This window comes from Nerophis ophidion, linkage group LG14 (assembly GCF_033978795.1).
Source record: "Nerophis ophidion isolate RoL-2023_Sa linkage group LG14, RoL_Noph_v1.0, whole genome shotgun sequence".
NCBI lineage: Eukaryota > Metazoa > Chordata > Actinopteri > Syngnathiformes > Syngnathidae > Nerophis > Nerophis ophidion.
The window spans coordinates 21037043-21049155 of NC_084624.1; the positions used below are offsets into that span (position 1 = coordinate 21037043).

Below are 12113 nucleotides of genomic sequence, written 5' to 3' on the forward strand. Positions count from 1 at the left end.
AACACTAGCAACACAATAGAAAGATAAGGGATTTCCCAGAATTATCCTAGTAAATGTGTCTAAAACATCTGAATCCGTCCCAATGCAATCGCATTTTTTTTTTCTAGTCCGTCTTCTTCAATATCCTCAAACACAAATCTTTCATCCTCGCTCAAATTAATGGGGAAATTGTCGTTTTCTCAGTCCGAATAGCACTTTTTGTTGGAGGCTCCCATTAAAATCAATGTGAATATGAGAGGATCCCCCACACTTGTGACGTCATCGTCTGCGACTTCCGGTAAAGGCAGGGCTTTTTGGTCAGCACCAATAGTTGCAAACTTTATCAGGGATGTTCTCTACTAAATCCTTTCAGCAAAAATGTGGCAATATCGCAAAATGATCAAGTATGACACATAGAATGGACCTGCCATCCCCGTTTAAATAAGAAAATCTCATTTCGTAGGCCTTGAAAAAACAGGTTTTAGTGTTTACCTGGACTGCAGTACCAAAAGTGTCCATTTGGGGCCGCTACTTCCTTTCACTTGCACGGCACCGCCTCCTCCTCAGTCCAGGAAATTTTATGCTTTGATTGGGACGAGTAGGCGGGACCTTGCTGCCTATTGGTCAACGGTTTCCGGTTGCGGCCCCTGATTGGCTACCACGCTTACAGCGGCGCTTTGAGCAGGCAATGCCGGGTCTCCAAGCCGGCGCTTTACCGCCCCCCCCCCCCAAATTACTTCCCTCACGCGCACTCACACACACAAACGGCTCTTTTACGCCTCTGTTGCGCCTCCACTTCGCTCCTGTGTCACACTTTTCTTTACTACCACTTGAAATGTGACTCCCACAACACCGGCTTTTCTGCTGCTCCTTGACAAGCAAAGGGGATTTTTTTTGCTGTTGTGTGTCACGCACCTTTCAGGCGTGTTGGGCAGTTTGGGGAAGCAGCCTGGGAGACCCTGGGAGACCACCTTCTGCCATGATAGTGGATTTGTTTGCCCTGCTCGGCGTGCTGCTCATCACTTGTTCAGGGATGGAAGGTAAACAAAGTGACACTTGTGACATCCTAACCTCATCCCAATTTCTCACCCTCGCTTCTCTTTAAAGTTGTTGTTCCCTTCACTTTTTATGTGCTTGAGTCTGTCATTTTGGTGACAAAACACTGCTGAGGTTGCACCATCATATCCATTCTAATATTATCAATTAATCAATCAATGATTATTTATATAGCTCTAAATCACTAGTGTCTCAAAGGGCTGCACAAACCACAACGACATCCTCGGTAGCGCCCACATAAGGGCAAGGAAAACTCACACCCAGTGGGATGTCGGGGACAATGATGACTATTAGTGGTGGAAAACCCCCATCAAGGCTCCATATTTTCTTTTTATTGTTATTTTTAATCCTAATAATCTCACCAGCTCTTATATAGTTGTTATTGGCGGCATGGCGTAGTGCAGGGGTCGGGAACCTTTTTGAAAGCCCAATATTTTAAAATGTATTTCCGTGAGAGCCATATAGTATTTTTTTAACACTGAATACAACGAAATGTGTGCATTTTTAAGTAAGACCAACATTTTTAGAGTAACATAAGTCTTATTCTTTTTAATAACATTGTTATTCTGAAGTTAACCAATAATAAGTAAAATACTTCTTACCATTAATGAACAGGTGCGGAAGAAAACAGATGGATGGATTAAGATGCATGCGAATGTTTTATATTCTGAACGTTATTTGTAACACTGATTACCAACGGAATTATTCATTACTTATCGTGTTAAGCAATGTCAGCTAGTATTTATCTGAGAGCCAGATGCAGAAATAAAAAGACCCACATCTGGCTCCAGAGCCATAGGTTCCCTACCCCTGGCGTAGTGGGTAGCGCGGCCATGCCAGAAACCTGAGGGTTGCAGGTTCGCTTCCCACCAACGACATCCAAAAAAGCGCTGTCGTTGTGTCCTTGGTCAGGACACTTCACCCTTGCCCCCGTTGCCGCTCACACTGGGGAATAAATGATGAATGAAGGCGCCCGATTGTAGCTGAGATAGGCGCCAGCGCCCCCCGCGACCCCAAGAGGGAATAAGCGGTAGAAAATGGATGGATGAATGGATGACTGATAGGTGGTGGTCGGAGGGGCCGTAGGCGCAAACTGGCAGCCATGCTTCCGTCAGTCTACCCCTGGGCAGCTGTGGCTACAGATGTAGCTTACCACCACCAGGTGTGAATGAATGATGGGTTCCCACTTCTCTGTGAGCGCTTTGAGTATCTAACAATAGAAAAGCGCGATATAAATCTAATCCATTATTATTATTATTATTATTATTATTATTATTATTATCTTCCTTCTTTTAATTTCCGCTGGGAGGACACTGAGCTGTGTCACAGACACTGGACCACTGTGGTTCAACTTTGATTGTATCACACAGCAAATACTCATAATGTGGCAGGACGAATGCAACCTTTAGATCAGTGTTTCTTAACCTTGTTGGAGGTACCAAACCCCACCAGTTTCATATGCGCATTCACCGAACCCTTCTTTAGTGAAAAATAAAATGTTTTTTCTTAATTTAATGATGTTACTATATTTAAGAAATACTAATACAGATGTATCTTACAAACAGAAAATTACAGGAACGTACACATGATCCCATGTTTACATCTCATTGTGCAATATGTGAATGTTTTAGTGCAGTGGTTCTCAAATGGGGGTACCCGTACCCCTCTGGGTACTTGAAGGTATGCCAAGTGGTACGTGAGATTTTTTTAGATATTCAAAAACAATTCAAAAATCCTCTATGTATAAATTTATTGAATAATACTTTAACAAAATATAATAATAATGGATTAGATTTATATCGCGCTTTTCTATTGTTGGATACTCAAAGCGCTCACAGAGAAGTGGGAACCCATCATTCATTCACACCTGGTGGTGGTAAGCTACATCTGTAGCCACAGCTGCCCTGGGGTAGAATGACGGAAGCGTGGCTGCCAGTTTGCGCCTACGGCCCCTCCGACCACCACCAATCATTCATTCATCATTCATTCACCAGTGTGAGCTGCACCGGGGGCAAGGGTGAAGTGTCCTGCCCAAGGACAATGCAATATTCAGTGTTGACAGCTGGTTTTTTTGTGGACGTGTTCCATAAATATTGATGTCAAAGATTTCTTTTTTTGTGTAGACATTTTTAGAATTAAGTTCATGAATCCAGATGGATCTCTATTACAATCCCCAAAGAGGGCACTTTAAATTGATGATCACTTCTATGTGTAGAAATCTTTATTTATAATTGAATCACTTGTTTATTTTTCAACAAGTTTTTAGTTATTTTTATATCTTTTTTTTTAAATAGTTCAAGAAAGACCACTAGAAATGAACAATATTTTGCACTGTTATACAATTTAATAAATCAGAAACTTATGACATAGTGCTGTATTTTACTTTTTAATCCCTGTTTTTCAACCAAAAATGCTTTGCTCTGATTAGGGGGTACTTGAATTAAAAAAATGTTCACAGAAGGTACATCACTGAAAAAAGGTTGAGAACCACTGCCTTAGGGGTTCGGTTAGTCGGCCTCAGGGGTTCGACGGAGCCTCCGTCCAAACCTGACTAAATAACAAGTTCAATGTTTTATTATTATAATCAAATGACAGCAATCATTTCCTAATATAGGTGTTTTGGCACACTTACAATGATACAAAAAAATGAAACATTGTTTTTCATGGGCTCTGTACAAAGTGGGGTTGGAAATAAATTGCACCCCTTTCAGATATCTCATTTAGGTCCCACTAAAACAATGGTTCTCAACCTTTTTTAGTGATGTACGATTTTATACGATTTAATAAATCAAAAACTGATGACATAGTGCTGTATTTTACTTCTTTATCTCTTTTTTTCAACCAAAAATGCTTTGCTCTGTTTAGGGGGTACTTGAATCAAAAAAAATGTTCACAGGGGGTACATCACTAAAAAAGTTTGAGAATCACTGTTTTAGTAGGACCTAAATGAGATATCTGAAAGGGGTACAATTTATTTCCAACCCCACCTTGTACAGAGCTCATGAAAAACAATGTTTCATTTTTTTGTATCATTGTAAGTGTGCCAAAACACCTATATTAGGAAATGATAGCTGTCATTTGATTATAATAATAAAACATTGAACTTGTTATTTAGTCAGGTTTGGACGGAGGCTCTGTCGAACCCCTGAGGCCGACTAACCGAACCCCTAGGGTTCGATCGAACCCAGGTTAAGAACCACTGCTTTAGATCTTTCCACTTGGCATCAGTCTTTGTGTTGTTGTTTTTTTTTTGCAGTGTTTTATGGAACTACTTTTATACAAAAAAAAAAAAAAAAGCTAGTTGAAGATCCTGTATTTGACAGGAGGGCTCTGCTGTTTTCAGGGTTTTCTCCATAAACCAGAGATGGGAAAGTATTTTGACTCGGGGGGCCACATTGACAGAAAAAAAGTGTCCGGGGAGGGGCCAATGTGTATGTTTGTATAAATTACATGTACACATTTAGCTGTAAAAACACTAAATGGTACCTAGTGTGTGAATGTGAGTGTGAATGTTGTCTGTCTGTCTGTGTTGGCCCTGCGATGAGTTGGCGACTTGTCTAGGGTGTACCCCGCCTTCCGCCCGAATGCAGCTGAGATAGGCTCCAGCACCCACCACGACCCCAAAAAGGGACAAGCGGTAGAAAATGGATAGATGGAATATGCTGTACGATATGTGTGTTTGGGTCCCTTTTTTTTCCAGGAACACTAATACCAAAAGTCATAATCCATCCATCCATTTTTTACCGCTTGTCCCTTTCGGGGTCGCGGGGGGTCGCTGGAACGTATCTCAGTTGCGTTTCGGGCAGGAGGCGGTGTACACCCTGGACAAGTCGCCACCTCATTGCAGCCATAATGTCCAATGGAATTCTACAAAAGTTATGACATACCACCTCAAAAAAAACATAATGGAATTTTACAGTTTTTTACTGAATGGGACCCCCGAAATGTACATAAAAATAAAAAAAGTGGGATTCAAAAGATTAACTATGAACAATAAAAGACTGAATATTAACAACAAATTAACGTATTTTACTAACATAGTTGTGTATATTTTACAATCAAGCAAAACAACAAAAATGTATCAAACAGAAAAATTTGAATGCAAAGGGTAATACACAACTACACTATGATTTATTCAGACATTTGCAAAAAAAATAGGACTAAAGCAGGGAAGCTGCATTTTCATTTACACTTAAATTGTATTGACAATATAGTTGAGCGCAAAAATTAGGACTAAAGGAGTGAAGCCGTGTTTTCATTTACGCTTAAATTGTATTGACAATTTAGTTAGGTGGAAAAATTAGGACTGAAGTAGTGAAACGGTATTTTCATTTACACTTGAATTGTATTGACAATTTAGTGAAACACAAACATTAGAACTAAAGCAGTGAATCTGTATTTTCATTTACACTAAAATTGTATTGACAATTTAGTTAAGCGAAAAAAATAGGACTAAATTAGTGAAGTTGCATTTTCGTTTACACTTAAATTGCATTGACAATTTAGTTACAAACCCTGTTTCCATATGAGTTGGGAAATTGTGTTAGATGTAAATGTAAACGGAATACAATGACTTGCAAATCCTTTTCAACCCATATTCAATTGAATACACTACAAAGACGAGATATTTGATGTTCAAACTCATAAACGTAATTTTTTTTTGCAAAAAATAATTAACTTAGAATTTCATGGCTGCAACACGTGCCAAAGTAGTTGGGAAAGGGCATGTTCACCACTGTGTTACATCACCTTTTCTTTTAACAACACTCAATAAACGTTTGGGAACTGAGGAAACTAATTGTTGAAGCTTTGAAAGTGGTATTCTTTCCCATTCTTGTTTTATGTAGAGCTTCAGTCGTTCCATCAGTCCAGGGTCTCCGCTGTCGTATTTTACGCGTCATAATGCGCCACACTTTTTCGATGGGAGACAGGTCTGGACTGCAGGCGGGCCAGGAAAGTACTCGCACTATTTTACTACGAAACCATGCTGTTGTAACACGTGGCTTGGCATTGTCTTGCTGAAATAAGCAGGGGCGTCCATGATAACGTTGCTTGAATGACAACATATGTTGCTCCAAAACCTGTATGGATCATTCAGAATGAACGGGGCCTTCACAGATGTGTAAGTTACCCATGCCTTGGGCACAAATACACCCCCATACCATCATAGATGCTGGCTTTAGAACTTTGCGCCTATAACAATCCGGATGGTTATTTTCCTCTTTGTTCCGGAAGACACCACGTCCACAGTTTCCAAATATAATTTGAAATGTGGACTCGTCAGACCACAGAACACTTTTCCACTTTGCATCAGTCCATCTTAGATGAGCTTGGGCCCAGTGAAGCCAGCGGCGTTCCTTGGTGTTGTTGATAAAAGGGTTTTGCTTTTTTATAGCAGAGTTTTAACTTTCACTTAGAGATGTAGCAACCAACTGTAGTTACTGACAGTGGTTTTCTGAAGTGTTACTGAGCCGATGTGGTGATATCCTTTACACAATGATGTCTGTTTTTAATGCAGTACCGCCTGAGGGCTCAAAGGTCAGTAATATCATCGCTTACGTGCAGTGATTTCTCCAGATTCTCTGAACCTTTTGATGATTTTACGGACCGTAGATGGTAAAATCCCTAAATTCCTTGCAATAGCTCGTTGAGAAATGTTGTTCTCAAACTGTTTGACAATTTGTTTACAAATTGGTAAACCTTGCCTCATCCTTGTTTGTGAATTACTTAGCATTTCATGGAAGCTGCTTTTATACCCAATCATGGCACCCACCTGTTCCCAATTAGCCTGCACACCTGTGGGATGTTCCAAATTATTTGATGAGAATTTCTCAACTTTATCAGTATTTATTGCCACCTTTCCCAACTTCTTTTTCACGTTTTGCTGGCATCAAATTCTAAAGTTAATGATTATTTGGAAAAAAAAATGTTTATCAGTTTGAACATCAAATATGTTGTCTTTGTAGCACATTCAACTGAATATGTGTTGAAAATGATTTGCAAATCATTGTATTGTGTTTATATTTACATCTAACACAATTTCCCAACTTATATGGAAACGGGGTTTGTACACGCAAAAATTAGGACTAAAGTAGTGAAGCTGTATTTTCATTTACACTTAAATTGTATTGACAATTTAGTTAGGCGGAAAAATTAAGACTGAAGTAGTGAAACTGTATTTTTATTTACACTTAAATTGTATTGACAATTTAGTTAAGAAACATACATGTTCTCATTAATTCAATTGTTGTTGTTTTTTTCATTTTAGCACTGCTTAACTAAATGTACATTTATTTTTCATCAGTTTTTATAAGTCCTTTCTTTTGCAGTATATTTCATTAGTACTGTATTTATTTTTGTAATCGGCCTGACCTAAACCTTGATAACATTTTGTTGAATAACAAATGCTTTCATATCATCCTGGTAAACTGTAAGTAGGTTAGATATAATTGTTGGACTATTGACAATTAAAATTAAGAGTAATATTACATTTACAGTGTTAATATTTGAGTGGGTCCCAGCTCCCTCTGTAGTGGAAAAGTTGGGGTCACAAAGGTTAAGAACAGCTGCTTTCTCTTAGGTATCTTATATTTTACAGTTTTTAGGAATGAACTGTGGTTTCTGTTAATGTTTGCTCTTCCCCTCTGCATACAGTTATACAAATGTTGTCAATTTGATGTTAAGATTAGTGGAGGCTGTGCAGAAGATGTTTTAGGCTGTGTTGAAGAAACACAGATAGGCGGGTGGGTGGCCTCCCCTGGTGGTAACTGTGGTAACAAGGACAAAAATGACTTGCTTGTTTCAGTCACTAATTGAAAATAGTTTGTTCCAGAGATGGGTTTTAAAATCTGTTGCTTTTTCCCCTCCGTCTTTTTCACAATCTTCAGCAAAAGCATCAAAATGAAATGCCAACCTGGCATTTAATGTGTCAGGTTGATTGACTCAAATATAAGACTTAATACAAGTCAATCTCCTTTTCAAGCCCTGTTTTTGTTTTAAGGCATTATTTTGTAATCAGTGACATCATAGTTTTTAACAGTTTAATTGGAGTTGTTTGATGACTTGTTAAAGTCTACTAAGCATTTATGTATTGCTAGCTTAGCTATTAGCATGCCTGCTCCTAGCTTTCTCTCTTTCTCACATTTTTAGCCTTGTCCTCAGTTGACACACACACACACACACACACACACACACACACACACACACACACACACATATACACTGGTGTGTGTGTGTATATATATATATATATATATATATATATTTATATATATATCCATCCATTTTCTACCGCTTATTCCCTTTTGGGGTCGTGGGGGGCGCTGGCGCCTATCTCAGCTACAATCGGGCGGAAGGCGGGGTACACCCTGGACAAGTCGCCACCTCATGGCAGGGCCAACACAGATAGACAGACAACATATATATAAATGATATGCTTTTCTACCCTTAAGGTACTCAAAGCACTTTGACTCTACTTCCACATTTACCCATTCACACACACATTCACACACTGATGGAGGGAGCTGCCATGCAAGGCGCTAACCAGCACCCATCAGGAGCAAGGGTGAAGTGTCTTGCTCAGGACACAACGGATGTGACAAGGTTGGTACTAGGTGGGGATTGAACCAGGGACCCTTCGGGTTGCGCACGGTCACTCTTCCACCGCGCCACGCCATATTTATATTTATATATATATATATATATATATATATATATATATATATATATATATATATATAATAAAATAAACCAAGGGAACTGGAGTGTGACAAAACCCAACAGTGTGTGTGTGTAAGACTATGTGTGGAGATTAGCTGTTGAGTGTTACCGTAATGTTGAACGAGGGGCAAGTCCAAAAAGAGCAGGGCAGGCTCATATATCCATGAGAAGCAAGAAGTCGGGGGGCTATAGTGAGGCATCAAAGATTTGTGTCCATGCAGGAGGTTGAGATCCAAGAGACAGTCAGGGAAGCAGAAAGAACGCGGGGGAAGATGAGACGGACAGCTCGTAACAAGGAACGAAGGCAGACTACAGAAAAGACAACAAGGAAGACACAAGACCAATTAAAACACGACGGTGGAGGACACAGAGCGATAGAGAGGGAAATTGCACAAAGCACGATGATTACATATGATTACGTTCTGGCGCTGGATAGGTTGAGCAGGCTTATGAAGGCAGGACCTCTCATTAGCGCTAGGTGCGCCGAGTGCTGATAGAAAGCAGCTGCTTGCTGCCGCCGGAGTGACTTGTGCAGGAGATGAGCGCCTGTGGGCGTATCCCGAGGCGCACTCCGCGGGACTCCTTAAGGAGTACGCAGAGTCATGCGCTTGCACCGTGACACTTTTAAACTGTAATAGTATCCATTATTGCAACACATTTTACAGTATATTATCATACTTTCCAAATATTTTGTCTAAGTAAAAATAAATAAAAATACTTAACTTTACAGCAAACCACCCATCAAATGAATAAAAATGACAATACATTCTGTTGACTGAGCTGCCAGATTTCGACTGTAAAATCTGTGCTTGTTGTTTTTAAAGGTGTATTACTGTAAATGGAAAGGTAGTACATTTGTTTTTACGGTAGAACATCTAGCGGGTAAGTTGCCAGAATAAAAAAAATAATGTGTACCGTTTTTCCATGAACTATGTGATGTAAAAACCAATGTCAATTCAGTAGTAAAATTCTGGCATCTAAGCTGCCAGCTTTTTTCCCTAAAACACCCCAAAAAACAGTGATAAATAAATAATAAATGGGTTGTACTTGTATAGCGCTTTTCTACCTTCAAGGTACTCAAAGCGCTTTGACACTACTTCCACATTTACACATTCACACACACATTCACACACTGATTGAGGGAGCTGCCATGCAAGGCGCTAACCAGCACCCATCAGGAGCAAGGGTGAAGTGTCCTGCTCAGGACACAACGGACGTGACGAGGTTGGTACTAGGTGGAGATTGAACCAGGGACCCTCGGGTTGCGCAGGGCCATTCTCCCACTGCGCCACGCCGTCCTAGTAGTACAGTTTCTCCATTTACCGTAAAATGTTGTAAAAGACACCCAAAACAACCTCTATTTGACAGTAACATTTTTTAAATGTAAAGTTTTTACTGTAAAATGGACAGTCTATGTAAAATAATAAAATAATTAATATTGAAATCCAGAGGCTATTTCATTCATTATTCACTGATACAAGCAGCCCTCTGATGGCAGCCATAACTGCCATGTAGCCCTCAATGAAAACTACTTTGACATCCCTGGTCTAGGGAAACTGCTCCACTCTGTGTATGGAGATCCATAATTAGCTGCTCGCCGCTAGTCAGCCAAAAAGAATTTGTGTTTGTTAAAAGCTATTAATCGGCATACTTTTTTGTGACGATGGTTTGATACCAATCAATCAACCTCTGTGATATCCATGATCATTTTGGTCAAAATGACAGTAATGTGAAATGTCCTCCTTACAATTACATCCTTAGGGGGCAGCCAAGTGCTGAAAATCATTATGATTTTGGTGTCATTTCGTTTTCAGGTTCTTTGACAATATGATTCAAAATGAATATTGTTTAGTTTTTATCTTTTAAAACTAAAAGTGGTGGAATGGTTTCAGTATTTTTTTATATCAAATTTGAACAACTGTTTTGGTCCCAAAGTTAAAGGCCTACTGAAATGAGATTTTCTTATTCAAACTTTGATAGCAGGTCCATTCTATGTGTCATACTTGATCATTTCCTCGATATTGCCATATTTTTGCTGAAAGAATTTAGTAGAGAACATCCACGATAAAGTTCGCAACTTTTGTTGGCTAACAGAAAAGCCCTGCCTTTACCGGAAGTCGCAGACGATGACGTCACATGTTGATAGCTCCTCACATATTCACATTGTTTTTAATGGGAGCCTCCAACAAAAAAAGCTATTCGGAAAACGACCATTTCCCCATTAATTTGAGCGAGGATGAAAGATTCGTGTTTGAGGATATTGATAGCGACGGACTAGAAAAAAAAAAAAAACACGATTGCATTGGGACGGATTCAGATGTTTTTAGACAAATTTACTAGGATACTTCTGGGAAATCCCTTATCTTTCTATTGTGTTGCTAGTGTTTTAGTGAGTTTAACATTACCTGATAGTCGGAGGTGTGTGTCCACGGGTGTCTTGATGCCAATGTCTCAGGGAAGTCGACGGCAGCTTTATGGACGGCACAAGCTCAGCTGATCTCCGGTAAGAAGCAACTTTTTACCACAATTTTCTCACCGAAACCTGCTGGTTGACATTCGGTCGGGATCCATAGTAAAGTTTTACTTCCGGGAATTTTAAACAAGGAATCACCGTGTGTTTGTGTGGCTAAAGGCAAAAGCTCCCCAACTTCATCTTTCTACTTTGACTTCTCCAATATTAATTGAACAAATCGCAAAAGATTCAGCAACACAGATCTCCAAAATACTTTGTAATTATGCGATTAAAGCAGACGACTTTTAGCTGCGTGTGTGTGCAGCGCTCATATTTCTTAACACCCCGTGATGTCATGCGTACACGTCATCATTACGCAACGTTTTCAGGAAGAAACTCCCGGGAAATTTAAAATTACAATTTAGTAAACTAAAAAGGCCGTATTGGCATGTGTTGCAATGTTAATATTTCATCATTGATATATATATATCAGACTGCGTGGTGCGTAGTAGTGGGTTTCAGTAGGCCTTTAATGATTTTAAAGTAGAATTATGATATCAATAGTGCCCTTCCACAGCAGCCGCACAATGATAGGTCAATAAACACCTGCAATTAAAAATATGACAATTTTTCTGGTACGTTTTGTAGTGTTTAAAAAATGCACTCCACCAAACGGTGGCTGTGATGATGTAAAACGCTGCCGTATAGAACCCATGTACCATGTACCATGTGATATGCTGACGCCTATGAGAGATGTCGGTTGGATGCTTCGTGATGTTGGTATTGCCTTACTATGATCTAAACTGGTCTGACAAAGCATAGCAGGAACACTGAGGAACCATTACATTTCACCTCGTCAGTACTGGTGGATGCACTCACATAGCCACATGTTTCGAGCCACACACAA

The 12113-nt window shown here is 39.6% G+C and overlaps 1 protein-coding gene across 1 annotated transcript in view; it reads left to right on the forward strand.

Moving 5' to 3' along the window:
• The first annotated feature begins 717 nt into the window (after positions 1–717).
• The window catches only part of LOC133568280 (ephrin type-B receptor 1-B), a 576210-nt gene continuing 564814 nt past the window's right edge, over positions 718–12113 (forward strand). The window contains 1 exon segment of the mRNA XM_061920097.1: positions 718–1019. Coding sequence (XP_061776081.1) covers positions 959–1019 — 61 coding nt within the window. The 5' untranslated portion in view covers positions 718–958.